Source organism: Tasmannia lanceolata, unplaced genomic scaffold, assembly GCF_043159265.1.
Source record: "Tasmannia lanceolata isolate RefF3 unplaced genomic scaffold, GAP_Taslan_0.1 ptg000005l, whole genome shotgun sequence".
Taxonomy (NCBI): Eukaryota; Viridiplantae; Streptophyta; class Magnoliopsida; order Canellales; family Winteraceae; genus Tasmannia; species Tasmannia lanceolata.
In genome coordinates, this window is record NW_027518682.1 from 6,179,942 (window position 1) to 6,197,885 (window position 17,944).

At 39.9% G+C, this 17,944-nt stretch overlaps 1 protein-coding gene across 1 annotated transcript; it reads right to left on the reverse strand.

Moving 5' to 3' along the window:
- Positions 1-11,610: 11,610 nt before the first annotated feature.
- On the reverse strand, positions 11,611-12,881 carry DAD1 (alpha/beta-Hydrolases superfamily protein). Its single transcript, XM_077378628.1, has one exon. It carries the CDS (start codon positions 12,823-12,825, stop codon positions 11,611-11,613), a length of 1,215 nt encoding a protein of 404 aa, XP_077234743.1. The 5' UTR covers positions 12,826-12,881.
- Between the last annotated feature and the right edge of the window lie 5,063 nt (positions 12,882-17,944).

The following is a 17,944-nucleotide window of genomic DNA, read 5'->3' on the forward strand; positions in this document are numbered from 1 at the left end:
ACCTCCACAAATCGTAGGGTTGGGATGATCCTATGGATCTGATTTTTTCTAGACACCCTATCTATGTGAGGGCCTTTAAATGGATGGCTTGGATCACCCAAACAAATGTGGGCCCCCACTGTATTTTAAGCTAGTGTGTAGAGAACTCTCTACACATATGTGTAAGAACCGTTTTCTTATATAAATATATATATATATATATATATATATAAGAAAAGAGTTCCTCCACGCTTGAGTGCAGAAAACAAGGGTGGGGCCACATTATTCGAGTGATCTTAAGCATTCATTTGAAAGGCTCCGGCCCCATCATGGATGGGGTGTGTACCAAAAATCAGCTTCATTAGATCATCATAGGGTGTTCATTTGTGGAGGTGAAAATAGATAGATATTGTTTGTCCAATAATCTGCCCATTTTTTCACCCCACAAATGGACACCCTAAGATGATCCAATGGAGCTGATTTTTGGTGGACACCATATCCATGAAAGGGCCTTCCAAATGAATGCTTTAGATCCCCTCAACAATGTGGCCCCAACCCTATTTTTGCACTCGAGCGCCGAAACCCTTTACTATATATATATATATATATATATATATGTGTGTGTGTGTGTGTGTGTGTGTGTGTGTGTGTGTGTGTGTGTGTGTGTGTGTGAGAGAGAAAAGTGTTCCTGCGCAGGGAGTTACCTACGCATTAGTGGGTTATAAAGCCTCCCATTGGTCACTTTTTGTGGACCCGCAAAGGTGGACCCGACATACAAACCAATGGGATGCTTTATAAGCCACTAATGCGCAGGTAACTCAGTGCGCAGCTGCGCAGGAACACTTCTCTCTCTCTCTCTCTCTCTCTCTCTCTCTCTCTCTCTCTCTCTCTCTATATATATATATATATATATATATATATATATATTTGAGAAAACATTTCCTACACACTTGTGTAGGCAAGTTACCTACACACTAGCTTAAAATACAGTGGGGGCCCACATTGTTTGGGTGATCCAAACCATTCATTTGAATGGTCCTCACAGAGATAGGGTGTCCACAAAAAATCAGATCCATATGATATCCCAACCATTCAAACTATGGAGGCAAAAAATGGACGTGTATAGACCTTCACAAATTAGTCCATTTTTTGCCTCCATAGTTTGAATGGTTGGGATGATCCTATGGATCTGATTTTTTGTGGACACCCTATCTATGTGAGGACCATTCAAACGAATTGTTTGGATCACCCAAACAATGTGGGCCCCCACTGTATTTTAAGCTAGTGTGTAGGTAACTTACCTACACAAGTGTGTAGGAAATGTTCTCTCTCTCTCTCTCTCTCTCTCTCTATATATATATATATATATATATATATATATATATAGAGAGAGAGAGAGAGAGAGAGAGAAAAGTGTAGCTACACATACGTGTAGCTAACTTAGCTACACCAACGGCTTAAAATACAGTGGGCCCCACATTGTTTGGGTGATGCAAACCATTCATTTAATGGGCCCTCACATAGATAGGGTGTGCCCAAAAAATCAGCTCCATAGGATCATCCCAACCCTACGATTTGTGGAGGCAAAATTGGACGTGTAAAAACCTTCACAAATCTATCAATTTTTGCCTTCACAGTTTGAAGGGTTGGGATGATCCTATGGAGCTGATTTTTTGGGCACACCCTATCAATGTGAGGGCCTATCAAATGAATGGTTTGGATCACCCAAATAATGTGGGCCCACTGTATTTTAAGCCGTCGGTGTAGCTAAGTTACCTACACGTATGTGTAGCTTCACTTAACTCATATATATATATATATATATATATGGAAAAGTAATGCTACTCGGTTTTGTAGCTAAGCTTATCTACTCGGTCGGATTAAATACAGTGTGGGCCCACATTGTTTGGGTGATCCAAACCATTCATCTGAAAACCCCTTATCTAGATTGGGTGTCCACAAAAAATCAAATCCATAGGATCATCCTAACCCATCCAACAGTGGAGGGGGAAATGGGCAGATTTGTGGACAAACTATCTGCCCATTTTTTCCTCCACTGTTGGATGGGTTAGGATCATCTTATGGGTCTGATTTTTTGTGGACACCCTATCTATGTAAGGAGCTTTCAAATGAATGATTTGGATCACCCAAACAATGTGGGCCCCCACTGTATTTAACTCGACCAAGTAGATAAGCTTAGCTACAAGACCGAGTAGCAACACTTTTCCCATATATACACGGAAAAGTGACCGTTCTCACGGAAAAGTAACCGTTCTCGGTCGAGCTAAAAACAGTGGGGTCCCACTTTTTTGGGTGATCCAAACCATTCATTTGAAATGCCCTTACCTGCATAGGGTGTCCACAAAAAATCAGCCCCATAGGATCATCCTAAACCATCCAAGAGTGGAGGGAAAATGGGCAGATTTGTGGACAAACTGGGTCTGTCCATTTTTCCCTCCACATTTGGATGGAAGGGAAAAATGGACAGACGAGTAGATAAGCTTATCTACTCAACCGAGTACGCTCACTTTTCCCATATATATATATATATATATATATATATATATATATATGAGAAAATGGTTTGTGAGCTCTGCTCAGATAAGCTTATCTGAGCTCACAAACCATAGAGCTCACAAACCATAGGGGGACCACATTTTTTGGGGGATCCAAAGCATTCATAGAAGGCCCTTCCATGGATAGGGTGTGTATAAAAAATCAGCCCTATAGGTTCATCCTAACCCAGTCAAAGGTGGAGGGGAAAATGGATAGCCACTGTGTGTCCATGTTTCTGTCCATTTTCCCCCTCCACAAATGGCAGAGTTAGGATGATCGTATAGGGCTGATTTTTGGTACACACCCTATCCATGGAAGGGCCTTCCAAATGAATGCTTTGGATCCCCAAAAAATATGGGGCAACATGTGTTTGTGGGCTCTCTGCTCAGATAAGCTTATCTGAGCAGCTGCTCACAAACCATTTCCTCTCTCTTTCTAGATTATGGAGATTCTAGTAGCCCCTATTGAAGTATAAATGATTAAATTACACCAACTCTAACATCTTAAGCTTTTGGACTAATAAGTTGTTTCACAGGTCCAGATCAGGAATTCACAAATTATTATTCTAAAAAATATAGATGAAGATATATTGGGTTTCTTGTTTCAAGTTTTGGTGACTATTGTCGCATTGCTTTGTGCAAAAAGTTATACTACTTGGTATTGATCGTGAAGTAAGAAGAAGGGATTCTCATCAGCTTACGAGTGTAGGTCATAAACTTAACCAAGTAAATCTGTCACCTCTTGTTTTCTCTATTTTCTATACTTTTTTATTTATTTCATGGAATGTGTTTCTGATTTTCTTAATGCGTGGGATCCAAATATCAGTACCATCCCCTTTAATTTATGATAAAATCCCAAGTGAAGAAGAAGTGATTCTCATATTATGGGTGTAGGTCATAGCCCCAATCACGTAAATCTCCTGTTATGTATTTTCTCAGTTTTTTCTCTTTATTTCGTGGAATGTGTTTCCCTACATCGGACTATCTTAACGGGTACGTGGGATGCCAAATCAGTACCCAACCCTTAACATTATGATTTGACCTCAGTAACATTATCATTTCCCACTAAAATTGGAAAGAAAAAAAATTACCCAGGAAAATCTTTGTTTTGAGATTTTCCTCTTAATATAAATAATATGGCGTACCTGTTTACTGATTTCTATGAAAAACAGAAAGAATAGATGATTAGTATAACCTTTTCGATGCGGCGAGTTGAGGCACGGACTAGGTCGCTCTCTTTAAGGTGATTTTGCGCCTCTGCGGAAAACCCTCCTGTGCAACAGATCCGAACGCGATCACCCCCAGGATACAACAGCCCGACGCACCGTCGCTATCTATCTGAAGTGCACAATTAGATAGATCCGAACCAAACAGCGAACACTCCGAATGCCCAACAAATAAAACAGAACAGAGAAAAGAAAACAAAAATAACAGAAAGAAAACTGTTCTGTTTTTGCAAACGACTCAATAGAGATGGAAAAACGAATCAGCAGAGATGAAAGGCTCGTCTATCTGTTTAAAGAGAGATTCTAAAACAAATGTAAGAACTGTATGTCAAGACGTTGGAAACAATCTCTTTTTATAGAGAAAACGTGTCTGTTGAAGACACCTCTTTAAAACAGAAGAGACACCTTTTTTTTAAAAACGGAAGAGACACCTTTTTTAAAAACGTCATTTAAAAAATTGCCGTTACTTAAGAGGGTTGTAACGGTTGGATTAAGTTAAAACTAAAGAGACATGACCGTTGGATTTATAAATAAAAAATCCGTTTAGAAAACCCAACAAAATTTCAAATTTTGGGTGGGAAATTCAAAAGCAAAAAAGAATCTTTTTCAAAAGCAAATGTTTCTTTAATTTTTAGTATTTAAAATACTAACAATCTTTTCATCAGACTTGTTTTTCTTGCAATTCGAAGTGGGACAAAGAGAAAAGAAACATTCTCTTTGCAGGGAAAGATTATTGACCAAGTTGTGTAAATCTTTTTCCCCATGAGTTTTTTATTCTGTGATTATTTTTCTCTATTCCATGGATAGTGTTTATCTGAATTCTATTTTCTTGACATGTGGGATCCCTCTATAGAAGCAAAATCTTTCCTAGGTGAGTTCTGCAACAATTTCAAATAAATAAATAAATAAATAAATAAGACCCCTTTGCATAGCACTCCCTCAATAAAATTGAAATCACTGCAACACAAAGCATGACTTCTCTTATTTAGTTTTGTGGTTTTCAAGAAGTGAAGGCTGTGATTTCAAAGGTCTTACGACTGAGGTCTTAGAGAGGGGAAGGTACTGATTTGAGGGGTTTTGAGGTGGTGGATTGGTGATTTAAATTGATGTAGGCCATTTTTACTGTTTTTGATCGATTTGTTTTGGGTTTCACAGTCCTACCCTAATTAGAAGTCAAGATGTTTGGACTATAAGATTTATGCTTATGATAGGAGTCCTAGCCTTAGTTAGAGGAGAAGATTTGAAAATCTATACATATGTGGTCATGTGGTGTATCAAGTTAGACCTTTTCACTGAATAGACTTATTTCAGCTTATTAGACCTTTTCACTGAATAGACTTATTTCAGCTTACTTCTTTCCTTGTGGATTCAAGGTATCTTTCCCTTTACACTTGTGGATTCCGGGTGTATTCTTCTTCAACAATTGAAGATGGTGATTTTCACCTGCCTTCATCGCGTCATAAATAAAAGAAAGTTCTAATTTGGGGTGATATTATATGTTGTGTGCATGTGAGCATGAATTCCATAATTTTTCAAAAGACCCACTTTCTAGACTGATCAAATCCATTCATTTGTTAGGCCACAACTTAAATAGGCCCTGCACCCCGAAAATTATTTCCATAGGATGATACTAGCCCCCTGAAAATTTTGAGAAATACTGGTCTTCCAGGCTTACCCAACATATAGTATTTCCTTCTTTGGGTGGTTTTTGTTAAAGTACAAAAGATTTAATAACGCCATCTCCAACAACTTAAGCTTTTGGGGTAATTGGTTTTTTCACATGGTATGATAGCATTTGCACTGGGTTCGAAACTCCTTGATATCTAAAATCCACATGTAATGGCCAAACCAAAAGAGTGGCTACATGTGCCCCTTTGTAGGCCAACCCTAAAAAGAGGGGGCCACACGTGAAGTATAAAAGATTTAATAGCACCATCTCCAACATCTTAAGCTTTTGGAGTAAAAGGTTGTTTAACCATTTTAAGTAGGGGTTTTGGGGTGTTGCTGTTGCAGTGAAGATAGTGGTTTGGGTGGTATTATGCTGAGGTCTTGGTGCTTTTGTAGTAGGGAAAATATAGTGATGGAGCGAAAGGGGATGGGAAGTGATTTTGTAATGGCTATCATGGTTCTAGAGAGGAATTTAAAATCGTCTAAGTGTTTGACTTGTCTGATTCCTTTAAAAGTGAGATTTTATTTTGTAATGAATGAAATCATATTCTGAGACTTTCAGTCAAAGTAAAAAATAAAATAAAAACCATTGCCTTCTCACATGCCCTCAAACTTGGGTTGTTCTTGTCGGTGGATTGGACTTTCTAAAGAGAGATCCCTTTTTCTGCTTGCTACTGATAGTTTTTCGGCAGAAGAGCCTTGGCGGAAATTCATATTAATCGAACGATTGTGCTTTAATAAGTTTCTTTTATGGAATGATCAGGATCGTACATTTGATGCAAATTTTAAACTGTGTACATATTTATGGTGGGCCCTAATATTTGCACGCGGGTAAGGACGGGGCCCACGGAAAATTCCTTCACAGATTATTGAACCATCATGAGAGTAGGACGTTTTAATGAGAATGATTAAAGTAAGACGAAGAATACGCTTTAATGGGATAATGATTAAGGAAGGACTACTTTTGCCACACGTGTCTTCTTCTCCACCATGGCAGTGGTAAACGTACGAAGGAAATAAAGTCTTGGGACGGTGAGTGGTCGATCGTGTTTGAAAACCGCTCGCGAAGTCGGATAACAAAAATACCCAAGAAAATGTCCTGTTTAGAGAAGCAGATTTCATTTGAGTTTCACTTGTTTGGGAAGGGTTTAGACGGAGATTAATAGACATGGGGTTAGCAACATCCTACGGAGATCATTTACACAGTACAACCTATATATATATATGAGAAAAGTGTAGCTACACAACGTGTAGCTAACTTAGCTATACCAACGGCTTAAAATACAGTGTGCCCCACATTGTTTGGGTGATGCAAACCATTCATTTGATGGGCCCTCATATAGATAGGGTGTGCCCAAAAAATCAGCTCTATAGGATCATCCCAACCCTACAATTTGTGGAGGTAAAAATGGACGCGTAAAAACCTGCACAAATCTATCCATTTTTGCCTCCACGGTTTGAAGGGTAGGGATGATCCTATGGAGCTGATTTTTTGGGCACACCCTATCAATGTGAGGGTCTATCAAATGAATGGTTTGGATCACCCAAACAATGTGGGCTCACTGTATTTTAAGTCGTTGGTGTAGCTAAGTTAGCTACACGTATGTGTAGCTTCACTTAACTCTATATATATATAGAGAAAACGGTTCCTACACATATGTGTAGAGAACTCTCTACACACTAGCTTAAAATACAGTGGGGGCCCACATTGTTTGGGTGATCCAAGCCATCCATTTTAAAGGCCCTCACATAGATAGGGTGTCTACAAAAAATCAGATCCATAGGATCAGGCCAACCCTACGATTTGTGGAGGTAAAATGGATGTCTTTAAACCTTCACAAATTAGTCCATTTTTTGCCTCCACAGTTCGAATGGTTAGGATGATCCTATGGATCTGATTTTTTGTGGACACCCTATCTATGTGAGGGCCTTAAAAATGAATGGTTTGGATCACCCAAATAATGTGGCCCCCACTGTATTTTAAGCTAGTGTGTAGATAACTTATCTACACATGTGTGTAGGAACCGTTTTCTCATATATATATATATATATATATATGTTCTGGCTCAACAAACGGGCGGGTTTGATCATCCTATGAAGTGGGCCCCATAGTTTTTTTTTTTGAAAAATACTCGACTTCACGAACACATCCATGATGGGGCCTCCACATTATGCAATCTTTGCCCCCCTTGAGCAAATTCCTGGGGCTCCATTCATGTTTGTTGCCCTTTCTAACTTAAGCATCAGATAGCCTTTCGGAAGTCCAAACTCTAGCAGCTTTTTGAAGTCTCTTCCTCGCTTGCAGGTTGCTGACCTTCGTTTTGAGAACCATCTCAGCGATGCTCGCCAACTGAGAGCTCCAGTCCATATTCCAACTGTAACTGGGCCCACCTATAGGACAATAGAATAATCAAGGCCCTTCAATTGGTGGGTCCTATCGCAGAAATGGCATGACTAGAAAATCGAATGAATGATGTCAATTGTCTATTTACTAGCTAGCTCACGGGCATGTAACAAAGGATAAGCATAGGTAGTGTGCCAAAAAACAGTTATAAAGTGATGTTTTTAATACTATGCAATTTTTGTTTCATGGGCTCTCAATGTATCAATTAAGTTCTGTTTCTTTTGACCTAAAATGAGCATTAAAATGCTTTTTACATCAATTCTAAATGGAAAAATGGACGTAAAATTTATTTTACGCCAATTTTACATCGAAAGAATTAGGAATTAATGATTCTAATGAGTTTTCTATTACAAAATAAATTATATAAGGCTCTTGAAGTATCATTTAGGATATAATAATTCTAATGAATTTACTATTGCTATATATATATATATATATATATATATATATATATATATATATATATATATATATATATATATACATATACGGAAAGGTGTGCATACTCGGTCGAGTAGATAAGCTTATCTACTCGGTCGGGTTAAAAACAGTGCGGGCCCACATTTTTGGGGTGATCCAAACCATTCATTTGAAAGGCCCTTACCTAGATAGGGTGTCCACAAAAAATCAGCCCCATAGGATCATCCTAACCCATGCAACAGTGGAGGGAAAAATGGACAAACACAGCTTGTCCACAAATCTGCCCATTTTTCCCTCCACTGTTGGATGGGTTAGGATGATCCTATGGGGCTGATTTTTTGTGGACACCCTATCTAGGTAAGGGCCTTTCAAATGAATGGTTTGGATCACCCCAAAAATGTGGGCCCCCACTGTTTTTAACCCGACCGAGTAGATAAGCTTATCTACTCGACCGAGTACGCACACCTTTCCCATATATATATATATATATATATATATATATATATATATGCTAGGCTTCCATGATTTGATCTGCTGGGATCTGTCAATCCAACACATTGGCCAAATGCGGCCAAGAACACCTTGATGGGATCATCTTAGGCCATTGATTTATTAAGGTTCATTTATGAATTCCATTTTTCACCCTTTATCTTAAACATGGGATCTTCTTTACGGCATTGGACCGCATTAGGATGTCCTTCCAGATCAACTACATCAATTGCACAAACCTGTTCTCGTGTGAATGTCTGTCTAGTCATTCTCTTGTAGAGTATGCCCTTCTTAATTTAAGAAACTTTAAGTGTAACCACAGAAAATTTTGGCAATGAAGACGTGTTTCATAGAACTCCATAAACATAATAAAGACATGTGCTATGTATGCTCAAAAATCACTTATAGGATCAACTTAGGGAGTTGATCCAACAAGATTCATCTAGGGTTTCACCAAGAAATACTAAACGGTTGATTCTGTGAGGTCCAAAAATGAACTGTCTCTTGATGTCATGCATCGTGAACTGTCCTAATTGCAAATTCATTTTGTTGGACTCACAAATCGGTTGCCTGCCAGGTCGTTCTCTTGCGAAATATGCCACTCTTAATGAAGGTATTCTAAACTGAAGGGCGTCATTGCAGAAATGGGGTGAAAGGGCGCCCCCATTGGCTGCAAGGAATATTAAATGCATAACCGCCCCTTCCAGGCAATGGGGGCACCCTTTCACCCCATTACTACAAGGGCGCCCTTCAATTTAGATTACATCTTCTTAATTTTAGATTCTCTATGTTTAACGTTAGAAAAATGCAACATGCATGTTCGATAGAAAGTCAATTAAATGTTAACACAGAAAAAAACATAAATTATTGTCGAACATAGCTCGAACAACTCTTATCAGATCGACTTAGGATGTTGATCCAACAAGCTTCATTTAAGGTTCCACCTAGAAAAACTAAACGATTGATTATCTGGGACCAAAAAATGAACTGTCTCTTGTTGTCCTAGAAGTTGAACTGTCTCAATTGCAAATACATTTTTTTGGTCCCAAAAATTGGTTGTCTGGCAAGTTGTACGTTCTCTTGCAAAATATCCTTTTCATAATTTAAATTCTTTATGCTCTATTTGGTTGCTTGTAGATGGCTGGGAGAATAGGAGAATTATATGTCAAAGAGAATTAGACAAGAATGGAAGATGAGGAGAATATTATGAGGGAGATTTACGAGGAGTGTTTGGTTGCGCGAGGAAATTAGTGGAAGATGTAGGGTGTCATTATCAAAATATAGGTGGCAGAGAGAGACAAAGAATAAGACAAGAATTTCTCCTAATTCCCCCAACAAATTTCTCCATTTTGGTGAAAAAAGGGGAGAAGATTATGGGGGGGGGGGGAACATCTCTGCCAGATAGGCTCCACCTAGGATAAAAACAAATAATGATGTCTAGAAGTTGTCTAGTAGTCAAAGGTGTAAATAACAGCCAAACATGCTCTGGGGAGATCTCATGCATTTGAAACTCCTACAATCCCCCCAAAACAAGCAACCAAATAGAGCATAATGTTTAACCCGAGAAAAATTCAAGGATGAAGACGTGTTTACAGCCATATTTATTTGAAATGGGACTTATCTCCTCATTAATTGCATGCCAATTTTAATAACGGCACTACTCACTTTGTTTTACACTTTTTTGATCTGATGTTGATTGAATCTTGAGTACTGTAGAAAGTGTGAAAAGCCAATTAAGAGAGTAAGGTGAGTTGTTCCATTATCAACATATGGCAGTCCAGTAATTATTAGTTCCCTATCTTAAAGTGTAATATATTTCATAGCTCCAATGATTAAAAGCTTTGTTCTAAGGTAAAATAAAAAATAAAGAATATTTTAATAGCACGTGTACGGTGATCGGCACTATCAAATTAGCAGCAGTGATGGGACAATCTTAAATGTATGGCTGATATGAGCTTTGCCCATTGAATAATTCAACTAGTTTTTAGCCGTTCGTTTGCAAACCAGCCATGAAAGTCCTTTCCGAATGAATTGACCCACCCAATTCAATCACGACGCTTTCTGCCATTTCGTGGAGTTCCATGAAAGGTGCAATCCATACTACTTCTATTGCTAAAAACAAAACTCAACTAAAAGCAATTTGAAGTGTGGATAGATATCAGGGTCAAGGGTATTTTCGTCATTCGAGTTTGTACCTCCAAACCCAAGCATTTTGGCGAGGCCGGTGAGCCAGGGTCGCTCTCTCTTAGCCTCAAATGTGCATATTATCCAGTCCTCTTTTTCGGCCACTCCGTGCATAGGGTCGGTGACAAGGTGGAAAATGTGAGTAATAATCCAATCTAAGCAAGGGCAGTTTCTGATTGTTAACAAAAAAAAATTGGAAAATGATACGGAGACAGAGATTACGACCTGCAATGAGAATATGCCACGTGTTGATAAAAAAATTTACTTTTTCCAGGTTTCCCTAAAATGAAGGGTTTGATCGGGTCACTTGTGATGTTGTGGCGTGAATCAATTTGCTGTCCTATTCTCGGTTTCCCTAGCATTACTCTAACAAATTCTGTGCGGGCCCCATTATATACAACATCCAACAGGATGAAGAGAAAATCCAGTTTAGGAATAATAAACGTATACGACTGTAGATTTTTCCTCAGATTTTAAAAGTCTTATGGGAATTCAATCATGCAGAAGAAGATTTCAGTATGGACAGGTTGTTGAGAAGGTGACAAAAGTCAAATGTTTTGAATTTGTTTTAGCTGCTCCCGTGGCAAGATAAAATGCTGCCATCTTTGCAAAAAAAAAAAAAAAATCATGAAAATGGCGTGTATGATATATACAAAAAATACAAGATCACGTATTGTGATCGAACTCATCTTACAAGAGCTTTCTCTCTTTTCGCTATGGTGGCTCGAAGGTGACATTTTTTCAAGAACTCGCACTTAGCCATGGGCCTGAAAGGACTTCCTGAGCTCAAGAACCCGTTCACTAGATGTAAATACACCTCGAGCTCGTGACACATAGCCACATTGCCCACGTGGCTACTTATAAACGGTGAGTCAGCAGTGCTGACTCGGAGCTCCCTACCCACATCAGCGTACACCCACGTTTTGTGTAGCCACGTAGGAAGAGCGGTTCGTGGTAAATCCTTCGGCATTGCCACGTCATCTTCCAGCACAATGCCGGGGACCTTAGTAACAACGTCGTTAGTGTTAACGATTCGGAGAACCTTACTCCCAAGACGGTCCAGGTGGCGTCGGAAACTTCCATTACCGACACGTGGACCGCCGAAAGAAACGACCGTTACGGGCGGACCGTGACGGAAGGTAGTCTTGATATCGTGTGCGGTGAGGATTGCTAGAGCCGCTCCGAGACTGTGGCCCGTTACCGTTATGCTGAGCGGCTCGCCTCTGTATTCTTCCAAGAGCCTTGCTACCTCTTCTCTCACCGAATCGCGCAAGCTGGGACACGTGTCGTCTCCTGAAGTGAAGAGGCTCCAGAATCCACTCTCCACCATGGGCCCACCACAATCCGACGAAGTACTCGGAAGCGGAGTGAGCATGGAACGAAGGTTCTCCAGCCATTCTAGACACGTCACCGTTCCCCTATAAGCAATGACCACGTCACGCCTACCCAGCCGGGAAATCTCCTTTTTGTCCTCGGTCACTGCCACGTAACCAATCCAGCTGGACTGCTTCGTAAGCCACGTGGGCGCCCTGTCGATCCAACGTGGCACGGGGATCCCTGACGTGGCCTGGAGGTTCTTGGTGGTGACGTAGCCACACTCATCGAGGCCAGAAAGGGTGAGGAGCTCATCTCTCTCGTACCGACATGTGGCGTAGTCAGAAGAGGAGGGGTCGAAGTTGAAGGCTTTATAAGTGGCCTGAACGAATCTCCCGTAACGGAGAATCTCAGCCCTTAGTTTCTCATCCAACGGGTCGAGCAAGCCTTCCCAGTTCTTGCAGCCTTGGTACTCAGCCCACTTGCTACCGAGACTCGCGCGTTTAGTGATCGCGCAACAGCTCACCAACACGGGGCGCATTGTGGGCACATTGCACGGCCTAAAAGCTCCCAATCCGAGCCTCATTCTCGCTAAAATAAACTATAATCCTTTTGCATGTTGTTAGATCGAGTTGGAGAGGGTTTTTATAGGCACTTGAGAAAGAGAAAAAAAATGGACGGTGTTAGCTTTATATTGGAGGGTAGGTATGTACGGTGGTTGACGAAGAAGAGAGTTATAACTGGAAAAAACGGCACAGGGGCCGGAGAAAATGGAGGGGGGGAGGGGTAATGGGGCCCCCAATGAAATGACAAAATGAACATTGAGACAGACATGTGTGCCACGGGCACCGCCGTGTTGAGTCGAAGGAGAGAGAAACTAGGAGGATTGAGGAGAGTGGCTTCTGAGTTGTCTCAGTCGTGATTCGAACATTGCTTTTCTGTTTTTCTCATTGGGTTTCTTTTAGTCTTTTTCTCTCCTTGCCTTTACCAAATTTCGTATATTCTACCAAAGTCTTTGTTCGTTAGGAAGAAAGCGAACTAAGTTTGGTTAGATGTTAAAATGAATTTTGGGGCGAAGACGTATGAAAATGCCTTGTAAAATAATAAATATTGTTGTCATTGCCCGCAATGCCACCTGAAATGAGTAGGTTTGTTTTGATATTTGACATTTTTTAAGTGTTTTTGCTTTGAAATTTGGGAGGTTTTTTGTTTCTGTTACCCATTATAGGAATTTCTCATGGAAAATGAAGAGACGAGACTAGTGCCTCACCCAATTGTCTCACACGTTACTTCCGGTGACACAATACTATGATTTTTCGAATTGCCTAATTTTGCCCACCAAAATAAGTGCAGTCGACATAATACTCGTATCAGTCAAGTGGCGCGCTCTCAGTTACTTGCTGCTCTTAATTAATTGCTTATCTTTGCTGATATTATGATTGATGTTTTTGCTCTCTCTTTATCTCTCCTCTCTTTCTATATTGGTAATCACACCTCTTACCACTGTACTACGAGGTTGACAACCAATTACTCTACTTAATTGCCCTGTTCTACAATGTAACTATGAGAAGACTCCAAGGCTTGTCTACGCACTGTTGACTAGCTACTTCCAGTTCTACTCTACGTGGTAACTACCTCCAACCAAGTAGAGCCTAAAAAAGCAATGGCTACTGATACCTACACGACCATTTTTTGATAATGAGACAGACTTGCATTGTGTTACACTTTTCTGAAGATGGGCTGCTGTGAGCTTTTTAGGAATTATAATAGCCTTTTGACAAGTAATTAAAGAATAATGTAAAGTAAGTTGAGTTCACCCCACTACCTAAACATGGTAGTGTGGATATCAGTAATCTAAAACAACCCAATAAATTTATATGATTTAAGGTCTTTGAATAGCCCCTCTGTTCTTTATTGAGAAATTATGCTTCTTTTCCGTTTTTGTTAGGTAAAATTGGTTACGGTACATTGAAACTTTTGTTACAGGATAAAATTAGGACTTGATCCACACTTCATCTAAATACGGTTTGAAACTTTTTCCTTTCCTACTTTGCTTGCCATGTTAAATCTCTCATTGCCTATTCTCTCATGCTGATATGCTTAAATATAATTTTTTTAAAAACCTGTTGATTGAATGTGCTGTCTTATCTTTTTTCGTTCGTCCTTTCCACCCTAGTTTCTTTAGCAACCTTCCATCTCTCTGTCACTTCATTTTTTTAACTTCCTAAATCAAACAACTGGATAATACTCAATGATTTTTCTACAATTCTTCTTCTTCTCTCTCGTGCCACCCATTTCTAATCTAAAATTACTCAATTTCAGAACAGTCATGTTAAAAGTTCCTTGTAATTCTTCCCACGCGTTTTCTATCTTTCAAAACAGTATTCCCTCATGGACGAGATTGACCCACGTCAACCCATCATCGGGGGAAAAGTCCCATGCGAAAAATCTTTGTAAAAAGCCTTTGCACTGAGAAGCCACGTGATGGCTAACAAGCTTTACAAATGGCACTCCCTCTCTTTCGTCCTTTCACAAAATTATCAACATTCTCACTGACACATTATACTCCCTTTCTGAAAAATCACAAAATCTCAAGTGAAGTTTTACCCAACTTCTCCCACGTGTCCAGGGGATTCCCCCCTTCCTCAATTGCCATCTGTGAAGTGGACTTTCAAGGAAAAAAAAATTCCACGTTCAATCACTTTCTAGCTTTTTGTCACCTCGTTTCCGAAAATTAGAAAAAAAAAAATCAAGAATCATAAGCGTTGCATTGCATGCGCTTGGAAACAGAACTCAGTCGAGCCGAGCCGGAGAGTGTATCTCGGCGACTTTCATTGCCTTTTATCCAAAAAAGAGAGTGAGATAGTGATCTTTTCCAAAGGGAGAAAAGCCGTTAGTGGAAAGCCATGAAATGACAGGGAAAGCCCACGGACTCCAAAGAAAATAGTGCAAAAAAAGAAAGTGACATTCTCGTGTTTACAATTCATACTCCATTTAATTTTCTAACTTAACTTCATTTTTTTCCTAACTTTCTCTCCCCCTCTTTTCATTTCGTATACATTTGGTAATCAGAGGGTTGAGATCTTACACTCTTATTTCTAATCTTTATAAAGCTTCTTTTTTTTTTCTAATATTTCGTAAACATTTCTAATCTTCATAAAGCTCCTGCCAAATTGAGCACATCTGTCAATCTATTATTGCCACGTGTCTTTCAATACATTGAATGGCATAATTCTCAACGTAAGTGCATTCCTCACAGACTAGACCACATTGGGGGTATTGTTAGTACGCTGTTTTGGGAAGTAATGGAAGGTTTGATTGTATTTGACTTTGGCTCTTCATCAGATAACTCCATCTTTTGCTTTACCAGAATATCCCCATTGATGGGGTTATAGCTGGCTAACCCAACCATACACCAACCAAATGGTGGAACCCGATTGGATTTGGGTTCACGTCACGTCAATTTAGGGGGGACCCAGAAGATCATTTGCGCTATGAAATGAACCCTAATGATTTGGAAGACGGAAATGACGGAAGTGCCCTCTCCCCTGTTTTTTTTTATACGTTTCATTCTCTATGAAGGTGATCAATGGTGTCGCTGTCAATGTAGCATGCTACGAAGAAGAAGAAGAAGCGGGTCCCAATTTGGGACGCATGGCGTCGGTGTAAATGGAGCAAGCTATGAAGAAGAAGAAGACCACCTTACATTTGTAGGTGGTGGCTGAAGTTTGGCTGACCTTGAGAGAACGACTGATTCTACCTCATCATTTTTGGCCTGGACGGTGCAATTCAATTGATGTATATGCGAGGACCACAGTGGCATAACAGTCTATTTATCCGTATTGGAGATCAATCTATGAGTAAGTATGTGAATATCATAAGCGTTGAGAGTGCCGAAACGCGTAAATAGTGGGACCTAAAGTGTATTATGTTGAAATTTTGCTTGTTTATTATTGTTTCGTAGTATATGTAACTAGGAGAGAAAGAGAAAAGATTGGAAAACCACATCTCTGTGGCATGGTTTTTATAAAAACGAAGAGTATTGGTAAGAGGAAGAGAGAGGATGTGCAAGTGAAGAGAGAGAAGTTAATGTATTTTCTTCATGTGAAATGGAGAGAAAGGTAATTAAGCCTGTGTCTCTTGAGATAAGTGATATGATTTCTCTTGGTTTACTTTTTCATGTTGAAAAGCAATGAGAAAGTGCTTTGGAAAATAGTCCCATATTGAAACTCAAGAAGTTGGAAAGGGGTATATAAAGCTATACCCACTTCTCTCTATGGCTTTGTTACACAATGGGTTTTGGAATGGTAGACCCACGTGAGGGTGCGCGGCGTGGACATTAGGGTGCTAGTGGTGCTTTTTGGCACACTTTGCACTTCGCAAGAACCATCGGTCTGGACCGTTTGATCAAGATCGAGCTCATCGGTCGAATGGACTGTTGGATTGATCAAGCAATCCCATTAGATAAGATTAGGCATGGGATCGGTCACATGTGATGGCCGATCGGCCAGCCATGTGTGCTTCAATAGCTAGTGGGGAACAGATGCGATCTAAAGCGCAAGATCGTGGTACCGGCTAGTGGGTGATCGGGTGCAATGTGGATCATGTGGATCATCAGATCGAGTCCTGTCACGTCCCAATGATCAAGAGCTGATCAAGAGCAATCCGAGCCATGAATTGATCGTCTAGTGGTTACGAGGGAGGAAGGAGGTTCTACACAAACTAACGGTCACTTTAGGATTAATATGGACCGTAGAATCGCGAATGGGTGCGATCTAACTGCCAGATTTCCTTCCAATCTAAAAAGGTGCCTTGAAGGGGTGCTTTTCAAATGGAAAAGACACCAGAAGCTCTATATAAAGAGCAAAAACCATCCATTTTGAACAGAATGCGAAAACCCACTTGGGGAATCCGAAATTGGGCATTTCCATAAGCAATTTCACTCTCTTGAAGCTTTTCTAAATTTTGTTTTTACCATGTTTCAAGAAGTTTTCTTCTAGTGGTTTGTCATTCTTGAAACACAGACACTATTATCTCAAATACTTGTTAAATCCAAAGGATGATTCGGGGTTTGTCTTTGTTTGGTGCAAAACGTCGACAAACAATTGGTGAACAAATCTCTGGGCTTCATTGTATCTCGGAGGCGAATTCGTGGTACCCCTTTCACACAATTCGTGGGGCGAATATCGTCTTAAGGAGAGTGACAACGCACCTTGAAGCATCTCAACTATCCATCTTCCATCATCCCCACCGACAACCTTTTTCTCCAACACATAGGAGAAGGGAAAGGGTTATGATTTATGTGTCTCACGTTAATCTCATTGCAATCTTGGATTTGCTATCTCATAGTAGAAATATCGCTATCTCACTCATGGGCATTGGTCTTTCTGCCGAACCACATAAATTGTGTACTTTGTGGGTTGCCGTCGTGTGATTGTTTAATCTTTATTTGATTGTACTGTTTACTGAATTTTTATATCAATTTTCTACTAAGTGGAATCAAAGCTATTAGATCGCTCTAATTTGCAAGAATCAGAGAGCTTTCGACATCGGCTGTGTATTCTGTTCAGAGGTACAGCTTTGCAATAAGTTTGTAGGGTTGATCCATAATGGTTGCTAAAAGCTCAGACATTGAGGTTGAGCGATGTGATAGCAAAGCAAATTTAGCCTATTACACCAAAATTTAATGTTTGTTGGTCCAACAA